Source organism: Leptidea sinapis, chromosome 22 (assembly GCF_905404315.1).
Source record: "Leptidea sinapis chromosome 22, ilLepSina1.1, whole genome shotgun sequence".
Classification (NCBI taxonomy): domain Eukaryota; kingdom Metazoa; phylum Arthropoda; class Insecta; order Lepidoptera; family Pieridae; genus Leptidea; species Leptidea sinapis.
The window spans coordinates 2543069-2564338 of record NC_066286.1 but is presented as its reverse complement, the minus strand read 5'-3'; the positions used below and the strand labels follow the sequence as shown (position 1 = coordinate 2564338).

The 21270-nt window shown below is 35.1% G+C and overlaps 1 protein-coding gene across 3 annotated transcripts in view; it reads left to right on the top strand.

The window, feature by feature from the left end:
• LOC126970968 (nucleolar protein 4-like) overlaps window positions 1–21270 on the top strand; it is a 197495-nt gene that overhangs the window by 89751 nt on the left and 86474 nt on the right. For all 3 annotated transcript variants that reach the window (XM_050817122.1, XM_050817121.1, XM_050817120.1), the window contains exon 3: window positions 937–1758. In XM_050817122.1, coding sequence (XP_050673079.1) covers window positions 937–1758 — 822 coding nt within the window. The remainder of the gene's footprint in view (window positions 1–936; window positions 1759–21270) is intronic.

Here is a 21270-nt window from a genome sequence, read left to right as displayed (position 1 = left end):
AGTTCATTGTTTATTAATTCGAGCCATCTAGTGGCGTATACAAATAACACTTTGTAAAACAGCTTCCAAGTTGAGAACCTCACCACAACATACAGGTTCAGAGCCTCTTCTATTTTCAATTTCAATACTTCAGTTGCTACAACTCAACATCGGTAGATGGCGCTGTAACAAAAATCTCATTTTAATTCTTACAATTTATATAGACCACTAACTGACCCGGCAAACGTTGTTTTGCCATATAAAGTATAATTCACGCGATAGTTTTATAAGTAATAAAATATTGCCTATATTATAGCCTGTACATCATTTTGTTCTATTGTCAATAGTTTTTGCAGCGCACGCAAAAATAGGTTTTCGATTTTACACCTTGTGTTACAAAATAGCAATTTTATTACGTATCCCTAATTTTGGAAAAAAACATAGCCTATAGCCTTCCTCGATAAATGGACTACCCAACACTGAAAGAATCATTCAAATCGGACCACTAGTACCAGAGATTAGCGCGTTCAAACAAACAAACACTGCAGCTTTATAATATTATTATAGATTAACCAACAAGGCGAGTAATAAATAATAATATTTTTCTACTTCTGAGCAAATTGACAAAACTTTAAGGCAAAGTCGGAACTTATTTATCACTAAAATTTTTAGTATGATCACAGAATATTGAAAGGACATTAAAAAACTTAAATAAAAATTTCTCGAGAAATGTTCCAACGGTTCCTCTTGCTTTTGACGTCGGCTTGAAATAGTTTAAAAGTTTCAACGAATTAAAAAGTTAGCCACGCTATCCTTGCTATTATCATCGAATCTTTTTGATTTGACAGCTTAAGACACAAAAACTAAACTTTGGTCATGACATGCGTAAAACATAAGAAAATACTTGAGGAAATGTTTTCTTCGAATAAATAATACAAGTTTGTGTTTTTGTTCCAGATAACAGAGACGTACGCTTTCCTCCCTCGGGAAGCAGTCACGCGCTTCCTAACAGGATGTGCCGAGTGCGCCCGGCGACCCAGGAGCGCCTCACCTCCCCCCCTGCCGACCCCATCGCCCTCCCCAACCAGACATCCAACCTACCTGCCGTTCCTACCACACTGCCCACCAGACTACGCAAGGAACTGGGAATCAGAAATAGACGCCGCACAAAACTATTCATTTGAACCAAAGTACGACTACACAGATCTCCAACCTTTAAAGAAAGTCGAAAGCCCCAAGCAAACTGAAGCTGACGAGGAACCAACGTATATAGAACTGACGCCGAAGAGGGGCTATGACGCAGCGACACTCTTTCACAGAAGCCCATCTGTCGAACCTTTCAGAGAAGCGGAGCCCAGCAGAACTGATCCAGAAATTGATAAGGACGACAGCTTGATTGACGTTGAGGATGTTAAACCTGAAAGTCCACATCAGAAAGAAGAAGAACTGAAAGAAAAAGAAGACTCTTCGAACGATAGTACCAGGCAACCAGAAAGTGAAGGAGATAAAGTAGAAGTTAAGAAGTATAATCCGTTAGACGTTGCGAATTTGACGTCGAGAGATCCTCCGAGTAGTTATAAGTCGTCTCCGCCCAGAAAGAAGTTGTTACCTTCAAGTTCTGATCAACCGAATACATATGGAAGGCTGTCGAAGCCCTGGAGACCAGACGTGGGGGCGTACTACAGCGATGATGTTGACTATACTGTTCCAATCACAACAGCGTATCTGAAGCATATGAAGACTATGGCGTATCAAGAACGTTTAGCGATCGATGACAAGGTAAGATTTATTTTACTCAATTAATTTTGTTTGCAATACACCAAAGTGCTATTACCAATACATTATTCTAGGTACAAATCTATGAACACTAAATGAGAAACGTTCATGTTAAAATAACTAAAATTTGTAAGAAGGTTAACTTTCCGGTCAGTTTTGAAAATTTGAACATTATATATGATATTTATTCATTTTTATCAATCTTTATTTAGCTGTCTCTGTATAAATGAGCCATATAATATATACATATATATTTCTCCCAGAAAAGTAGAAGCCAAGTAGAAGCTAATGTCAATCATGTCTGACTGTTTACGACTGTTGTCAATCAAAATCAGTTACAGAAATAATAGATTCACTTACCTTCTCTATCTTGCTATTTCTTCGATGTTTCCTCTGAAGTGAAGTGCTCGGCACGCTATAAACAGTATTTATTTTGAAAAATAAACAACATTCAATAATTCAGTTTTAATAAAAAAAAATATGTAATTGATACGCCCTGCCCATTACGTGAATGTAGTTCCGCGGAGGATTCTTGAAAAACCCAAAATTCTGAGCGCCACTACAATTGCGCTCGTCTCCTTGAGACATAAGATGTTAAGTCTCCTTTGCCCAGTAATTTAACTAGCTACGGCACCCTTCAGACCGAAACACAGTAATGTTTACACATTACTGCTTCACGGCAGAAATAGGCGCCGTTGTGGTAGCCATAATGTGCAAAGATGCTATTCATTTTCCTTAATTTTAATTTACCCAATAATATACCCCATCTAACCACTGGCAGTTGGCTTTTCAAATGCCTCAGTAAAGTTTGTGAAATGGTTGTAGTCGGAAAGTTTGGCACGTTTTGTTTTAAGCAAACAATTACCAACAAAGTTATAGAACAGTAAGCCACGAAATTTTTCCTCTCGATTACATTCAGAAACATAACCGACGGAGGCTATGCCTGAAAGTTTCGCAAGCCTCCCGCAGCAATGCCTTTGTAGCCGAGGAATTGAATATTAATTTATATATTATGACTGCTCATTGTCAGTACATTTGTGAAAATTTAATATACGTTCACAAAAATCGTCACCTTTTTGCTGTTAATAGTGATTTTCATTATTATAACACTAGAAATAATGGGATTTCTTGTTACTAATTCTAGTAAACTTCATAAGATACGTAATTCCTTTAAGGGTAAATGTATATATTATACACTTCTGTAATAAAAACTCAGTCACTGTTCAGGCATTATATATATTGAATATTGAATATTGACACACTCTTACACAAATTATGTTGCCCAAAACTAGGCATAGCTTTTATTTTTATAATAAATGTTTATGAAAAATGACCTGTCGTAAGTCCTACTACTCGACAGCTGAATATCTAAGTGATCGGACAGCCCGGGACTAGATTATGGTTAATTTATAGCAATAACAATGACTTTTTTCAATAAAATATTGTACTGTTACAAAACGCAAAAAAGAACTCTGGGGGAGTTTCTTGCGCCGCTTCTTCTCTTTCAGAGCGCCATTTGTTTACGTAGCGGTGCTAATATTAGAAGTGACTTCAAAAAGAATTATAAATGTTCAAATCATGAATAGATCATACGGTTGGCGAATTTTGAATGAAATTTTTTAAGGTTCTGGATCTTATAGGTAACGAAATACTTACAATATAGCGTCTAGCGTCATGACAAAAAATGTGTGCAAGAGAGAAACACGTCTTCTATATAAGATACAGTTTAAAAGGTAAGCGAATATTTTGTGACTGTAACCGATTTTGATTGACAAGTCGTAAACTGTAACTCTTGCGATTAGTTTTTTTTTTAATGAAAATAAGATACGAGACGAGCAGGACCACTGGTGGTAATTAATACGACCTGTCCATAACAATGCAGTCTCGCTCAGGATTCTTGTAAAACCCAAAAATTCTAAACATAAGATGTAAGCCTCATTTGCCCAGTAATTTTACCAGCTACGGCGCCCTTCAGACCGAAACAGTAATGTATTAAACACATTACTGTCTCACGGCAGAAAGGCGCCGCTGTGGTACTCATATTCTAGCCGGCATCCTGCTGAAAGAAGCCTCCCACTGGAATTAATGTCATGTGTGCTAACTTTATAACAGAGTACTAAACGATATCGCAGCAAACAGGAGGTTAAACCAGCTAACACATTGGCAAATAAAGATCGGCCACAAATTATCAGGCAACCGCCCATGGCCATCCGCAACATCAGGTGTGTCAAAAAATGCGTTGCCGGCCTTTACGGTGGGAGTATGCTTTTTTCTTGAAGGTCCCTAAGTCGTATCTGTTCGGGAAAACCGCAGCCGGTAATTGATTCCACAGAGTGGCTGTGCGAGGCAAGAAATTTCTAACGAAACGCGCTGTTGTGGAATGCCAGACGTCTACGTGGTGCGGTTGGTACTTTGCACGTAACGTACTTGACTTAAAAATAGTCACAAGATACGGCTAGATAAATCCATGATTGATTCCTCGTTCGGACAAATGTATAGCACAAAGGAGCGCGGTACAATCGCACGCCGCATCTTTCTAACTCATTTTTCTCGCTCAGGGCCTGGGGGTGGTCTCATCAGCCCCCTGAACCCCCGGCCCCAGCCCTCGGCGACCCCCTGCCGTCACGGTCTTAGACAAGACACAAAAACCGTACCCCATAACGACGTTAGTACCTACATTTTTTGGTAGCTTTTTGTCAATGTTAGATTTCTTAAAGTTGACATGGCAATATTTCGTTAGATCGAAGATTGTAATCAAAATTACAAATTCTATAGTACCTAATTGCGTTAAAATATTGTAAGTAAGTACTTATATCTTTTTTTATGAAAATAAGAGACGAGACGAGCAGGACGTTCAGCTGATGGTTACTGATACGCCCTGCCCATTACAATGCAGTGTCGCTCAGGATTCTTGAAACACACCAATTATTCTGAGCGGCACTACAACTGCGCTCGTCACCTCGAGACATAAGATGTTAAGTCTCATTTGCCCAGTAATTTCACTAGCTATGGCGCCCTTCAGACCGAAACACAGTAATTTTGACATATTACTGCTTCACGGCAGAAATAGGCGCCGTTGAGGTACCCATAATCAAGCCGGCATCCTGTGCAAAGGAGCCTCTCACTGATTAAGTGTGTAATTATATATTTGTTTAATTCATATATCTTTATTTGGAGCAAAAACTACAAATACAGGTAAACATTAACAAAATACAAATAATATGAACAAAATATGAAAAACTAATCTTAATAATTACGATTATAATATACATATCACAAGACTTATTCTAGATCAACATTATTATCTGGTGTGTGGAGTGTTATGTCCGAAAAAGGTTTGCTACTCAGCATATTAGTTGGGTATCACCCAACACTGATTTTCAGTAGATACCTTCAAGAAGGCGGTCGTCGCGACTACAGCAACAAGTGCTTCGAAAGAAATTGTAAAGAATGTTTTATAATTCCCGTTGCCATGAAATGTATTAAGCTTTCGAAACTTAGAGAAGAGGAGAAACAAGTTATTTCATAATAACAAAAGACGTCACAAACAGCACGATTACCTGACAACCTGCCCATTACTACGTTTCTGGTGTCCCTGATGTCGATGACGTCATCACTAGGATGTTATCTATATATATATATATATATACTAGTGGACCCGACTAGGATGTAGTTTAATTGTGAATCTAAACCATTCTCGAATCCACCTGAAGACACACAGAAAGTTTCATCAAAATCGGTCCAGCCGTCTAAGAGGAGTTCAGTGACATACACACGCACACAAGAAATATATATAATAAGATAAAAATCAATTGCTGTTCGTTAGTCTCGCTAAACCTCGAGAACGGCTGGCACGATTTGGCTAATTTTGGTCTTGAATTATTTGTGGAAGTCCAGAGAAGGTTTAAAAGGTGAATAAATATGAAAATGCTTGAAATGAAATAAAAACAACAATTTTGTTTTTCCTTTAAGGTGTGCCCTGTCGTTCAGAAATCAAATTGAAAGAATAGTTTTAAATGAATAACTAATTAAAATCTTTATATAATTCTAACTTTCTCCGGAGGTAATAAAAAAACATAATTTTAGCTACTTACCTATAGTTGGTAGATCTTATGTACGACTTAATATTTGGTAGGTCTGAGAATCGGTCATCTATTTTTTACACGCCAAAAATTTTAATAATTGATTTTTTTCTTATTACTTTATATGGCAATACAACGTTTGCTGGGTCAGCCAGTTATCAATAAATAAACACCGATTTATTTCATCAGTATTTTTATATTGATGTAAAAGTGTTGTGTTGTGATGCTGATAATTATTATTAATATATATACAGAACTATTAACAGCAAAAGGCCTAACCTAACAATGAAAACTTCAAAAACAAAGCAGTGATAGCATGCAAATATCACGACAAGTACCTAACGGTAATGAAACTACAAGCCGTACTGACGCAACATGATGAGCGCGAGGGGGTGAAAGGGGAACGGGAGGGAGCTTCACGTTCAGATATCATGTGGCCGCGTAGAACACCTTTTGCTCGTCACTTCGAGTGGTACGTGTGATTCTATTTAGTTTTCGGTGGGTTAAGCGGACACTTTTCTCAACTCTAAAATTATCTGTTCTATTCCTTGCCTACGAGTAAATACAGTATGTATCATAAACGAACTCCTAAAATGAATAATTTTTACAATTTTGAATTGATCTGGGATTCAATATACAAATGAGTAGCATTTATGAATGTTGCGCGATTCGAACCCATGTCAGAATTCTTGTTTAACCCAAAATTCTCAGGCATAACTTATTCTAGAACAGTCTATAGTTCAAACTCTCAATGGCACCTTCACATTGAAACACATATGTGACACTTTATTACGCCCTAAGCGAATGCTAATGAATCTTCCAATGGCGACCACGAACCGGAAGACGTAGTGTTAGTAGGCTACCCACAAGATGGACCGACGATCTGATCAAGATCGCCGGGATACGTTGGATGAGGGCAGCGCAGGACCGATCGTCATAGAGATCTTTGTTGGAGGCCTTTGTGCAGCAGTGGACATTTTCCAGCTGATGATAATGATGAATCAAATGCTGTGCGTTCCATCCTAATAGATCGCAGAATCTAGCGTAGTTTTGCATTCCTACCGGAATTTATTAAAGCCTCTTTTCCCAAGCATATAATAGCTTCACAGAAGCAATTATTCTGGGGGAGATGCTACTGGGAAGGTGCGCAGGTTCCGAAGGGACACAGTCTAACAGAAAATGAAAAAAAGTCGCCCATTCTTCCATTTTAAAGTTTCGTACCCCAATGAAAACCCTCTTACAAAAGGCTGATTTAATATTTAATCGGGATTCGAAAGTGGCGGTTTTGTCAATAACAGATCTATGTACCATTTTGTTGATCTCTTTGAATGAATTTGACAGGTTTCTCGGATTCTGTGATGTCATATTTAAAAAATAGGATTTCAAATCACTTATTGAACATCAAATTCTGCTATCGATAATATCCTGCGAGGAACAGGCGGACGTAGACTAGCAGACCTCTTTTTTTTTAAATAAAATTTCGTTAGTATTAAGAAATATTATTAAATAGGCTAGGGGAGGTTGCTTAGTTCCCTAGCTATTTAAAATGTAGCTTATGGTCTTGTAACCACGAATACTTTTTATTTAAGTTTTCGTTTATATGAGCACAATTATATTAAGATTTTTTTTGGAAATGGTAAATAATAAATCGTTGGAAAAGGTAAATAAAACTAACAAAATATCTAATGAACATCAGAGTGTCCTATAAACGCTACATTAATCACACGGAACCCGGTGATATCCGGCGGAGGTTAGCAGGTTCACGGCGGGGAGGGTCATCGCGGAGGGCAAAACCCCCGAAAGAGCTCCCCCCCCGACTTGTAAGATTGATTGGGGCTCCTTCAGACCATCGCTAACCCCCTACGTGGGATACGATCCCCCTTTTTTCTCGGATACTAAATTACAGAGTTAAAGCTACTGGAAGCGACCATTTATTTGATGCATATTTTATGGGTCCTAGACATACATTCCAAGATGAAATCTGGACCTGGTTTACCAAGACCGAGAAAGCACGTGTGAAAGGTTAAAAATGACTTTTTCAAAGTATTTTTTTTATAATTTATGGTCAAATCATATTTTCATTTGATCATTAAATATATGCCCCGCGGTTTCGCTGCAAAATTCAGCAATTGAAAGGGTTTTATTTAAATGAGTGATAATCACGTTTAAGTTAAAAAGAACCTCATGAGGTGCACATTTGAATTCCACAATATCCACAAATTTTTGTACTAGTCAAAATTTTAATATATTACCAAAAGTTGAAATCATTGTGCGGGAAGGGAAATCGCTGGAAAAGAGTAAAAATCTTTTAAAATTAAATTGAATTCGATTAAATAATAAATTTTCTGTAGGTACTGGTATTTTAATGCTGTAAACGCATTTCTTGAGCTCAAGTGTTACAGATGTCCATGAACGGTAATTATTTTACTTTTCATCAGGTGCGCTACTTGAATCTTTGCCCCTATTATAAAAAAAGGTGTTTAAAAATACAGCACAGTCTCATCCAGTATCGGTACATCCATGTCACCCCACACTAGAGGGTCTGTTAATAACACAACTGGCTATTTTATTCGTCCGCCACTTGCGGTCCGTGCGACTGCTTTGATGTTTCAGATTACAACTTTGTTTAGTTCAGAGCTTCGTCGTTGCCAGCTTTGTTCTAATTCGGATGAATTACTAACGCCCCCTATGCGCTCATGCTGGAACGTTATTAAGAAATAGGTGATTTTTGTAATAAAAAAAAAAAAAACCTGATAATACAGGCGTTTTGACTTCCATTGTAATACCATGCAATGGTGAAGGGAGTGTCCTTATTCCGAATTTTTCTTTAGACGGTTCCGCTAGCCTGGCCCATACTTTAACTAAGGTATGAAAAGAGACATTCAGGAATTATTATTGTTTAGGAATATTATAATATGAAACTTAGAAACAATTATAATATGTAAATACACTAGGACTTACGTTGCGATTAAAACATATTAGTTACCTATTGCAAATGGACTTGCATCCCGCGCCACTAAATAAATTGAAAAAAAAAAAGATCTGACAGCTGTCAGTAAGTCAAGACAGCTGTCAGCTAAATCTTACGCTATTTTATTTCGGCGTTTTGTAGCATTTTGTTATTTTCAGTTTGCCTTTTTTTTTAAACTCGGCTTATCCCTTCGGTTTCCTGTTTTATCCATTGAACACTAACTGTGTTATTAATAAACATGAAATAAAATTATTCCAAATATTTTTTTTGTCCTTTTCATACCTTTGTCATTACCGAATTTAGTACTGCAGGGAGAAGTAATTTTAATGTTGGAGTAACTTGACATTGCGTTTAATAATAACACACTTACAGCTGTCTAATTGATAGTATTTTTTTAAATCTTTTGGGATTATGTGACTGCTGTACAAATGCTCATTGTCCATACAATATTTTTTCTCGTTTAGAAAAAAATCATAGGCCTTTAATAATTTATCATTTAATATTATAAATAGTAAGAGAGTACAATATTGGACAGATGATAGTAATTTTTTGCAATTTTTGTGCGGATTATTATAATCTAGCCACAACCTGAGAGTTGATTTGTTCAACATTGCATACAAGATTTTATAAACGATATGCCACTCAAACGGTTGGCTCAGTTGGAAAGAGCGCTCGTACGGAACACGAGAGGTCGCGGGTTCGAGTCCCGCATCGTTCATAAAAAATTTTTTCAGTTTTATTTGTGTTATTCATTAATGTTTTCAAAACAATTTTTTTCTGTTTACAATATAAGAATGCCCTAACCGTTCAAACAACCCTTTTATAAAATGGGTAAATGCTATAATGATGGTGTTAATTTATAAGCGACTCTACGAGCGTAAGTTTTCCCTAATTCTGAACTCGCTCTACCCGGAAAACATAGCGTAGTGAAAATTTAACAGAATTAGTGAACCCCGCCTGTATGGCGCCGCATTCACGTATAACCACTCACCTCCTTGCCTCACATAAGAGCCTGGTAAGCTCATGACGTAGGTGTCTACACGCAACGAGATTAACCAACCATTAAAATATGGTGCAGATGGGGGCGACATAGTCTAAAAAGCCTACTTTACACTATATATGTTTATGTATAAGTTTCTTACTCGACTTGTTTTGTTAAAGTCATTTAAATCACAAGATTTTTATTATACATGTAAGTTAGACATAACATATATAATAACAATAATAACTACATCAAAACCGTCACAAAAATATGGTTGGAATAATAATAGCGCTATAAATAATGATAAACAACAAATGAGTTGTTTACGATACAGCTATTTGTCAACAAAACTCATTTACAGCTATACTCGACCTTAGCTAGTAAGACATAACGTCGAGATTCCCTTACACGGAAGCACCTATCCAAAACCCTTAAAAATTTTACTTTAATACTAGCTGACCCGGTAGACGTTCTGTACATAATAAATGAAATACTGTTTTTTTTTATGAATTTGTCAATAATATATCATAAAATAAGAATTATTTCGTAAAATATGCTCCCTGTTGTTATAATGAAATTGTTTCACAGTAGAACTGTCAAACCGTGCGTCAATAAATTCTCTCATAGAAACTATGTCCATACAAAACAAATATTGGAAACAAAAATTTTTTTGGTTCCCAAATCGAAATAAAAACTATCCCATCTCTCAAGTTGGACTGAACTGCACTCCATGAAGTAATTAATCCCCATTAAAATCCGTTCACTAGTTTAGTAGTTCACTGGAAACAAACACCAGGACACTGGATTTATATAATATACTAGCTGACCCGACAGACGTTGTTCTGTAGATAATAAAAAAAATACTGTTTTATAGCAATTTGCAAATAATATTTCAACACATCAAGAATTATTTCGTAAAAAATGCTCCCTGTTGTATAATGAAATTGTTTCACAGTGGAACTGTCAAACCGTGCGTCACTAAATTCTGTCATAGAAAATATGTCCATACAAAACGAATATTGAAAATAATAATAATAATGGGTCCCAAATCGAAATAAAAACTATCCTATCTCTCAAGTTGGACTAAACTGCACTCCATGAAATAATCCCCATTTAAATCCGTTAATTAGTTTAGGAGTCCATCGCGGCCAAACAACGTGTCACGTAATTTATATATATTAAGATTAAGATTGTATGAATCATAAATGATGCGTATTTTTTATCTATATCTGTAAAATAGATCCGTTGTTCCGAGGCGTCCCTAGACAACTCAATTTTCTACATAAAAACTTCTTTAGACAGTTTTGACACTTTTTGTATGGGGAAAAACATTAGATGTACAATATGCTAGTATAGACAAAACAGCGTGCGAGAGGGAAGATCATCTGTAACGGACATTTTTTTATGAAAATAAAGGACGAGAAGAGCAGGACGTTCAGCTGATGGTAATTGATACGCCCTGCCTATTACAATGCTGTGGCGCTCACGATTCTTGAAAATCCCCAAAAATTCTAAGTGGCTCTATAGCTGTGCTCGTCACCTTGAGGCATAAGATGTTAAGTGTCATTTGCCCAGTAATTTCACTAGCTACGGCGCCCTTCAGACCGAAACACAGATTACTGTGTATTAGCTTACACATTACTGCTTCACTGTAGAAATACACCGTTGTGGTACCCATAATCTAGCCGGCATCCTGTGCAAAGGAGCCTCCCACTGGTGATAGATGATACAGCAAGATAGAAAAGGAAAGCTTATCTATTGTTACTGTAACCTATATTCGTTGAAAAGTCGTAAACAGCCAGCAACCGATCATTAGTATTTTGAATATAAAACCACGAGCTAACGCACTCACGTATTATCGGGTTGTCTGGTCGTTTATACGCTATTATATTCTATTTATACGACTGTTACAGTGACGATATTAATTAACGCTGTGTGTGTCAAAATTTCAACTGTAAAACTATTGTTGTCTTCATGATAGACAGACAGTTGTACTTTAGAGTAGTAGGGTTCCCGTTTGCAAGTAAGGAATTGTATAGGATCGCTTTATTGTTCGTTAGTCTGTCTGTCAAGACCACCTTTTCAATTTTTCATCTCAATACCACCTGGATGTCCGCCGCGAAGCTAAAAAAATATCAAGGTTCTAAGTCAACAGAGTGAAAAAAATAACAATTTATATTACATAAAAAATATAACACCTCAGAACTATTACAGTTATATTACATTAAAAAGTTTATCTCAGAAAAATCAACTTTCATCCATAATTTCACCGACTGTGTTACGAATTTTCGATCAAGTCACGTGTCCTGACGCGAGTTCAACATTTTATACCCATCGCTAGAAAAGTGCTCAGCGCCGTTAAAGAAGTTTTCACTTCACATATTCCTTTTTAGTATAAAAGTGTTTATAATTGTTAAATAAACCAACAACATCACGCAATTAGCTAACAATATAAGCAAAATCAATCGCATGGTAACAGGAGTAGGGTAGGGAAAGGGAGTCAGAACTAAGAACTAGTTACATAGGGCGACATGTCACGAAGGGTTAACTTACTGCTACAATACGATATTTTATACTACGGCTATGTACGGTCAGAGTATAAAAGTACATTCTTTAGCTTATAAAAAAACTATTTTAACAAAAAAACAACCGACTTCTTTAGTGCATATTATATCTATTGTTTTGGAATAGTGTTTTTGAAGTCGATTGTTTTTCTTGGTTAAAATAGTTTTTATTTTTTGTTTTTTAGTGAATTTGGAGTACACTAACTAACAATTTATCTAAATAAATTGACTAAGAAATGAAGAGTTCCGTTACTTTGTCATGGATTCCGTAATCAGAACCTAACCAAACTCTCACCAAACTATCTTTGAAGTATTTCCTTTCCAATAAAAAAAGAATCACCGAAATCGGTTGGTGCGATATTGAGTTATTCGTAAATTTATCATCCACTTTCCTATACGTATGTATAGCAAATTTAAGACATTTTTATGGTTTTCTCATGGATGCCATTGTCAGATCTGGCAAATTCTGACCAAATTACAAAGAGACCGCACGGGAAGCAAAAATTTTTATAATAATAAAAATAATAATTTCAAATAAAAAAAGATTTATCAAAATCGGTGCACCCAGTCGAAAGCTTTGAGGTAACAAACATAAAAAAAACATACAGACGAATTGAGAACCTCCTCCTTTTAATTATTAATTAAACTAGCTTTGTTATACTATGATAAGAACATGCTCAAATAGTACATTGTTCCCAAAAGTTAGAAAGCGATACCTGCAAGGGTGTAATTTTTAGGCACGAGACGAAGTCAATATCTCAGATCATTTATACGCCGAGATTGACATAGACAGGCAGTTAACCTCTATTTTGAGCAATTCACGCACACTCACGCAAATCGCGAGTGTAAGACGTAGCTTGTCACGCACACAAAATTAATTTTTGACAGCCTTTTCACAAAATGTTAAAGCTCACATGGTGTATACTATAGACTTATATTTTTTTTTATGGAATAGGAGGACAAACGAGCGTACGGGTCACCTGGTGTTAAGTGATCACCGCCGCCCACATTCTCTTGCAACACCAGAGGAATCACAAGAGCGTTGCCGGCCTTTAAGGAAGGTGTACGCGCTTTTTTTTAATATAGTTGTGTATAGACAACCAGACAGCCCGATAATACATGAACAATTTGGAATTGTCAATGTGTGCTTAGCTAGTGGCTTAATATTCAAAATACTAAGGAGTTAATGCCAAGCGTAGCTGACTGTTTATGACTTCAGTATTAAAATCAGTTACAGTAACAATAGATTCGCTTATCTTTACTATCTTGCTGTATATCTCCTGTATTTGTAAGTCCATATAGTTCTAACATTACAATATATCATTAAAGCACATCTTGAGAAAGCTATTTGTGAAATGAACCTTACGTTAGACTTAGATTTAGTTTTTTTTGAAGCCAAATTCCATTTTAAACATGTTATAAAACTCCTTTTCTTCTATAATTAATATCACAGGTAATTAATGTCGGAATCGATTTTACCTGATCGTTTTTTTTTCATTACATTCATACATTTTTTTATCGATTATTCAAGTGATTTTTGATCTGTTTGTCGTTCGCCAGTGTCTTGCGGGACGTTACCGAGGTGAGACCTGTGTCAAATACATAAACACAAGAGTTATTGAGTACAGTAGATGCATCAACTTTATGTCGCACTTTAGTTGCGCTAGAAGTAATAAACCTTCAGAAGTTTGACTCACTATAAATTATTTAACCGACATGCAAAATAGAATGCTGTCAAAGTCAAATATATTATACTGAATCGACAAAAGAGAAGGTTATTAATGTCAAATATGTACTGAATGTTGTAATTCTTTTAATTCGCACCAGCTTCAGAATGTTGTATATAATATTTTTTATTTACCTTGTTATAAATTGTAAGTTTTGAGGTCCGTTTGTTTTGTAAAAAAACGTTCTTATATAATTAAGCAACAAACGTTAATTACATATTGATGTATATACATATTAATGAAAGTAAATATAAAACTAAATTGAGAATTAACAATCGTGTCGTATGAGTTAATGTGAATGGGACTTTATATCGTTTTTAATTTCTCAATAGAAATTTCAGGAGCATTCACATTACGCTTCCTAAATAACCGTTGTCAAAGAAAAGTACGTGAATTGTCTGAGCATGCGACTCAGTTGGATTAACATCTATCTCGAGCTAGTGGTGGGAGGTAGGTGTGGGGGGAGGTGGTTGATAGACAAAAATCAGGCTCCAATGAGTTTCCAGAACCTCCAATAAATGTTTTAAGGATGCGTAAATCATTACTACCCGACCCAAGCGAGGCTTTCGTCGCTAACGCACCTAATATGGATGTGGTATTCTTATAATTATAATTTTCATTATTATTATTAAGGAAAAAAATATCTTAAGGAAATATCCTATAGAAACTACAAAATTTTGGCACATTTTCGATTTGATATCCTTTCTTTTTTTAAATCACGTTCACCCAACCTAAATAAGTAAACTTTCAATAAATTTTGAGTGTCATGAGATAGCATAAGTGGCGGTCACTTTTATGTTTTACATTTACTTTTACACTTTACATACATTATATGACTGACAGGTCCTCGAAAAAATAATTGCTAAGCTCAGCAGTCAACCTTCAGTAGTTCTTTTTCCTTCTTTTTTCTTCTTCAGCAATTTTTTCGAAAAATCCTGTTATTTTCTCTTTCTAAAATCCTTTTATCTTTAGAGATGTCTACTAATTTATTTATTTAAAGAAATTGCGCATCGTAAAAATTCACTCTCATCATTTTTCTCCATCGCGCCAAAAGAAGTATAACTTCAATAAACTTTACAAAAATGATTCAATTAAACATAAATAAATGAAAACTACACTACTACATTTATCTACTTTGTTATTCTATTTATGGTAAGGTTTTATTGAAAAAACTTCTTTAAGATTAAAATTTTATTAGTTATTATATTAACTACGGCACCATACAAACTGAAATCGGCGCTATAATAAAGTATTAATATTGTCGGTAGTTTATTTCCTGTTGTACAATTTGTAGGTCATTAACTATATTTGGCGATTAATTGATACGAACATAAACTTTTGGATTTTATTTTCTATCATTCTGTAACAACATAAAAAAACAGTTTGTAAAATTGTCTTAAAAGGTCAGCAGCACTCTTAAAATTGTTTTTTGCAAACAATCTCTTTAGAAACACACACAGAAAGTGTTTTCGTAAAACAATAGAAGTAGGTACACATTATTTTGTACATTGCGTTGCCGCATCCCAATAAATTTATTTCATGAAAGCAATTTCATAACGTCACATCCATTTTTCGCACGGCGGTGGGTCGTCGTTATACGAGGTCGGTGTTACCCCCGGGAGCCCTTGGTACCCAACCCCATATAATCTGCACTGACAGCGACGCGGGCCGACCGCGCCTTCGTTAATATACCTCTTATATCTTGTAGCTTATGTTGCCCTGGTACATACAAACGTTATTTACCAGGCTGTGTCTGAGTTTACAGAGTCTTTGCAAGCATAGAATGAATAAAATAATAATAATGAAGAGCATTAAAATAATAATGAAAATTTTACCCTTAAAAATAATGTCAAACTGAACAAGCTAACTTAAAAAGACAATTAATGCGTTGTTTTACCGAAAATCGTAAGTATGAATGAAATCAAAATATAAACAAAGAACATTTAACAGCTATTTTAAAATTAACTATTAATTAATATAAGCAAATATAATATTATTATTATACTTGCAAGATAATCTGTTGATAATAATAATATTAAGTAAAGTTAAACATTTCTGGCAACTCTTGTTCTTAATATATTTGCTTCTCTAAATTAAGCACCTATTGACTTGACATCTTCATTCAAAAGCGATATTTATAAATAGAACCGAAATCAAACTGTTAACGATGATAAACAAGAGATTTTAAATTTTGTCTGACTTTCTTACGTAATAAAATTCAAAACTTAATTACAAAATAGCACTCACCTTAAAGCCAACAAACAATAATAATTCGATGACAAAAAGAACTCGTCGCTCCATTAAAATAATTCATAAATCGTTCTCCATTCCATTGTGAACGTCCACGCATTTCACCCAAGTACCATTTTCATAGACGAGCTGTTGTAACTTTTTCTAGGGTCCTAGTACACCCCGCCGGCCGGTGGAGGTGGAGGAGGGTTACTATTAAATAATCATTTCGGACTTGTAGGCGCGCCCGTTATTTACTCGACGCAAATTAGTCCTCTTCGTGCTGCATGCGACCTTGGTATTTTTTAGTTTATTGCTTTTTTTAACACGCTTTTATTACTTCTGTATGTAATATCTATAACATACAATAATATCTTGTATGTATGAAACATTGCGCGCTTTTGATGAAAATGGAATACAAAAATGGTCTATAATAATTTTATTAGTATGTTATATAATATGTCTATTTTGTAAGGGAATTTTTAACGTGATTTTTTACTTCTTCTAAACGTCCGATTAACAAACATGATGATATAGGATATTCATGATGAGCAAATTTTATATATCCTTAATCGATATCTTTATACCATCTTTGGTATAAAGATATCGAATCTTCCACGAATTTATTACTACGAAATTAATCATCGTTTAAAAACAAAAGCGAAAATAAATAATAGTTAAACTTAACTAAAAAATCACACCAAACTAAACTAAAAAATAACTTTCAATAAGTTTAAATTAGGAATGGTGTGAATAACAAAAAAAAAATTATTGTAACAAAAGGCCTGGTACGTTTTTTTTATGGAATAGGAGGACAAACGAGCGTACGGGTCACCTGGTGTTAAGTGATCACCGCCGCCCATTATTGGATGTCAATTAGTAAAAGTAGAGTTTTTCGACATTATCTTAAAAGGCACCCCGCTCTTTCTGATAATAAAATATTATTATTTTGATATTTTATAAAGGATAGCTGATGTAAATGAAATTCTCTATACTTGTTTTCACTTCTAAACAATACAGTTAATATTATAATATCTAATATAGTAAGCTTACACAAATTACATAAGAAAATAAAATTTATGAACGATGCGCGACTCGAACTCGCGACCTCTCGCGTTCCGTGTGAGCGCTCTTTCCACTGAGCAATCCGTTCGAGTGACGTATCGTTGACAAATCTTGAATGTCTTGTTCAACTCTGAGGCTGTGGCTTCATCTACAGGATCTTCTTTATTGTTGATAACCTGTAATAAAAAAATAACAAATTGTTTAGATTTGAAAGAGCGACATCTCAAGTCAATTTCCGAATATACAAATATTGGGGTTGAGCAACGTTAAAAAAATAAAAAATTGTATAGTAAGTTTAATTAATTGTTATAGCTACACTTTGTTCGCCGGTCCATTGCCGGATCACAAAAGGGGTGAGGCACCAGCTCTTGTTTTTACCTAATAACGCTATTTTTCTGGCTTGGCGTACAATCATATTGGCATACAAAATCGTTATAATCTCATTATTCCTAATTCAAACTTCGTGAAAGTTAATTCACTTATTAGTTTGATACACTATATTATTATTTACTGGATTCTTTTGTTGTTTTCCAATTCGTAGGATTCTGAACGTAATCGGAACCCTATTATTGATTTGTGTCCGTCTGTCATTCATAAGGTTTCATCCCAATATTTACTAAGCCCAAAGTTGAAAACGTGCTCTGCAAAGTTCACGAAATGTCGAGTTAAATAAAACAATAATTTTACGCAAAATTTTAGACAAATATAGTTACAATTACACTTGTTAAAAAAAAGTTATTTCAGTAAAATAAATAATAAATAAATTATCATTTAAAAAGTATTTTATTACAGTAAAATTATATTTTTGGTCATTAGCCTATAGCACACTGATTGTTTAAATATACTAGTATTTATTATATTCTGATTCATATGAATATTTTACTTTAAATTGGTAATAAGTGAAATATAAACACATGCTAATAATCCCAATGATCGCCAAAGACTCAAGACTTGAGTCTCGTGTCAGATTTTGGCGAGTCAACACGTCCTCAGGATGCCTCGTGTAGAGGCAAAACACGTGTCGAAATGCTTAAAGACAAATATTGGCGGAATTAACACTAAAGAAAACTCAAATCATCATAATTATGGATTTCCGCAAAGTAACGCCTACTTCAATATTTTTTTTTTACTTACTAATTACAACAATTTATAAGTAAATACCCAAAATTTATTAGGAAATAAAGCTCTAAATAATACAATAATATTGTTAGGTCTTATTTTGTTAAAAAGCAAAAAAATAAATTCAGAGACCTTGTAATTAGGAGAGGCAATGCTCCCCGTGCCTTCCAGGGGCCTTGGGGTGGGCCGTTATCGCTCGTGGGTGTGATTGGAACCTGATAGCTTATGCTTGTTACTAAGATGGCAAACTTTATAAGCATTTAGTATAATAATAATAAAATAATACATTTTCAAATATATAAGGCAAGTGTGTGTGGGCAAGCCGGTCGCGGGAGACCTCGTAGAACATTCGTCGATCAAATTGGGGACGTTTTGAGAAAAGGAGAGGTCCGAAGCACGCGCAACCGGCGAGCATGTATGAAAATAGTAATGAATGTAGAGGAAGCGCGTAAGGTTTGTAAGGATAGAAGCAAATGGCATTCTATTGTCTCTGCCTACCCCGACGGGAACAATACGTGAGTATGTGTGTGTGTGTAATAATTTTTAGTTTTAATAATAAAATAATATGTTTATTCGACATTATTATCTCGGCAACGCTCTTGCAATTCATCTGGTGTTAATACTGTATGGACCGCGGTGATCACTCTTCCATAAAAAAATATTCAAAGATTTTTACAGATTCCACATTCAATCTGTTATTGGCAACACAAGTTTTTTGTTATATTTATTTACTAGCTGACCCGGCAAACGTTGTTTTGCCATATAAAGTATAATTCACGCGATAGTTTTATAAGTAGTAAAATATTGCCTATATTATAGCCTGTACATCATTTTGTTCTATTGTCAATAGATTTTGCAGCGCACGCAAAAATAGGTTTTCGTTTTTACACCTTGTGTTACAAATTAGCAATTTTATTACAGATCCCTAATTTTGAAAAAAAAAGAACCTATAGCCTTCCTCGATAAATGGACTACCCAACACTGAAAGAATCATTCAAATCGGACCAGTAGTACCAGAGATTAGCGCGTTCAAACAAACAAACAAACAAACAAACACTGCAGCTTTATAATATTTGTATAGATTACAATTCAATTTGATTAAATTTTTTTGTTGTTACAACTGAATCTTGTTGTAATTTTACATACGAAATAAATTACGTTATATACAGCAAGCCCATCTATCATTTCATCCGCACCTAGAGTTCGGTACAGACACAAACATTAGAAATAGAAATGTATTTATTTACCATAGTTAGTGACAATAACATAATATATTGCAGCAAAAATTGGTAAACATCATGAAGCTATATCAGTTCGTTAAGCAGCTTTTAAACACCCAGCTCATCCTTAAAAACATAAAATGTTTAGCCATTACAATCTTAATATATATAATTTACGTGACACGTTGTTTGTCCGCGATGGACTCTTAAACTAATGAACGGATTTTAATGGGGATTAATCCATGGAGTGCAGTTTGGTCCACCTTGAGAGATAGGATAGTTTTTATTTCGATTTGGGACCCATAATTATTTTTATTTTCAATATTTGTTTTGTATGGACATATTTTCTATGAGAGAATGTAGTGACGCACGGTTTGACAGTTCCACTGTGAAACAATTTCATTATAACAACAGGTACCATTTTTCACGAAATAATCCTTGCTCTTTTGATTATTGGCAAATTCCTGTAAACAAGTATTTTTTTTATTATCTACAGAACAACGTCTGTCGGGGCAGCTTGTTGTAATATAATTTTAGGTGGCCTCCGCAGAACCAGACAATAACCTTACATCATTATCCTCTAAATAATCTAATATGCTATACTAAACCTTTTTGGTCAAAAGAGCTTTCATAATAACAATCTAAGAGTTATCCACAATGTAGTCTTACGAGGTTTAAATTATCGAAATCACCTGTCTCATTTGCCCCCACACATGGCACCCCCTGGTAGGGGTAAGGGTAAAGCAAACGATGGGCCAGGCGCAATTTTTTTCTGGATTTCCTCCCCTTGGCCCCCTTTCGATAATACCCTAATGGTCGATGGTTTTCCTCAGACTTTTTGTGAAGATCGAGACCCAGTTTTTTAGTGAATCGCAATTTGTATGAAATGAGTTGATCCTTCTATTGTTGTTCGATTCTTTTTCTATCCCATCGTTTGAACATTATTTTACACGTGTTAAAACACTCTAGTTTAGTTAAGTTAATGAACGATTAAAGGCCATTAAAGTAGTTTATCTGTTATTTTTTATGACAATAAGCGACGGATTCAGAATTCTTGAAAAACCTAAACATTCTGAGCGGCACGGTCTTCACCAAGGTGAAGACTCTAATGTCTCAAGAGACATAAGATGTTAAGTCTCATTTGCCCAGTATTTTCACTAGCTACAGCGCCCTTCACACCGAAACACAATAATGCTTACACATTACTGCTTCACGGCAGAAATAGGCGCCGTTGTGATACCCATAATCTAACTGACATCCTGTGCAGAGAAGCGTCCCACATATTTATTTTCTTTAATTTTAATTTACCCAATAATATACGCACTGGCAGCCAGCTTTTCAAAAGGCTCAGTAAAGTTAGTGAAATGGTTGTAGTCTAAAGGTTCGGTACGTTTTGTTTTATGCAAACAATTGTCAACGAAGTATTGGTTCTCAATTACATGTGCCTACTCTTTTGATTAAATTAAAGTTAGAATTAATAAATTTGCCTATGAGAAGCTACTTTTATAGAATATCAGCTGGTTAGGTTCAACAGCGGAGCCTTTTTCTTACGCAAT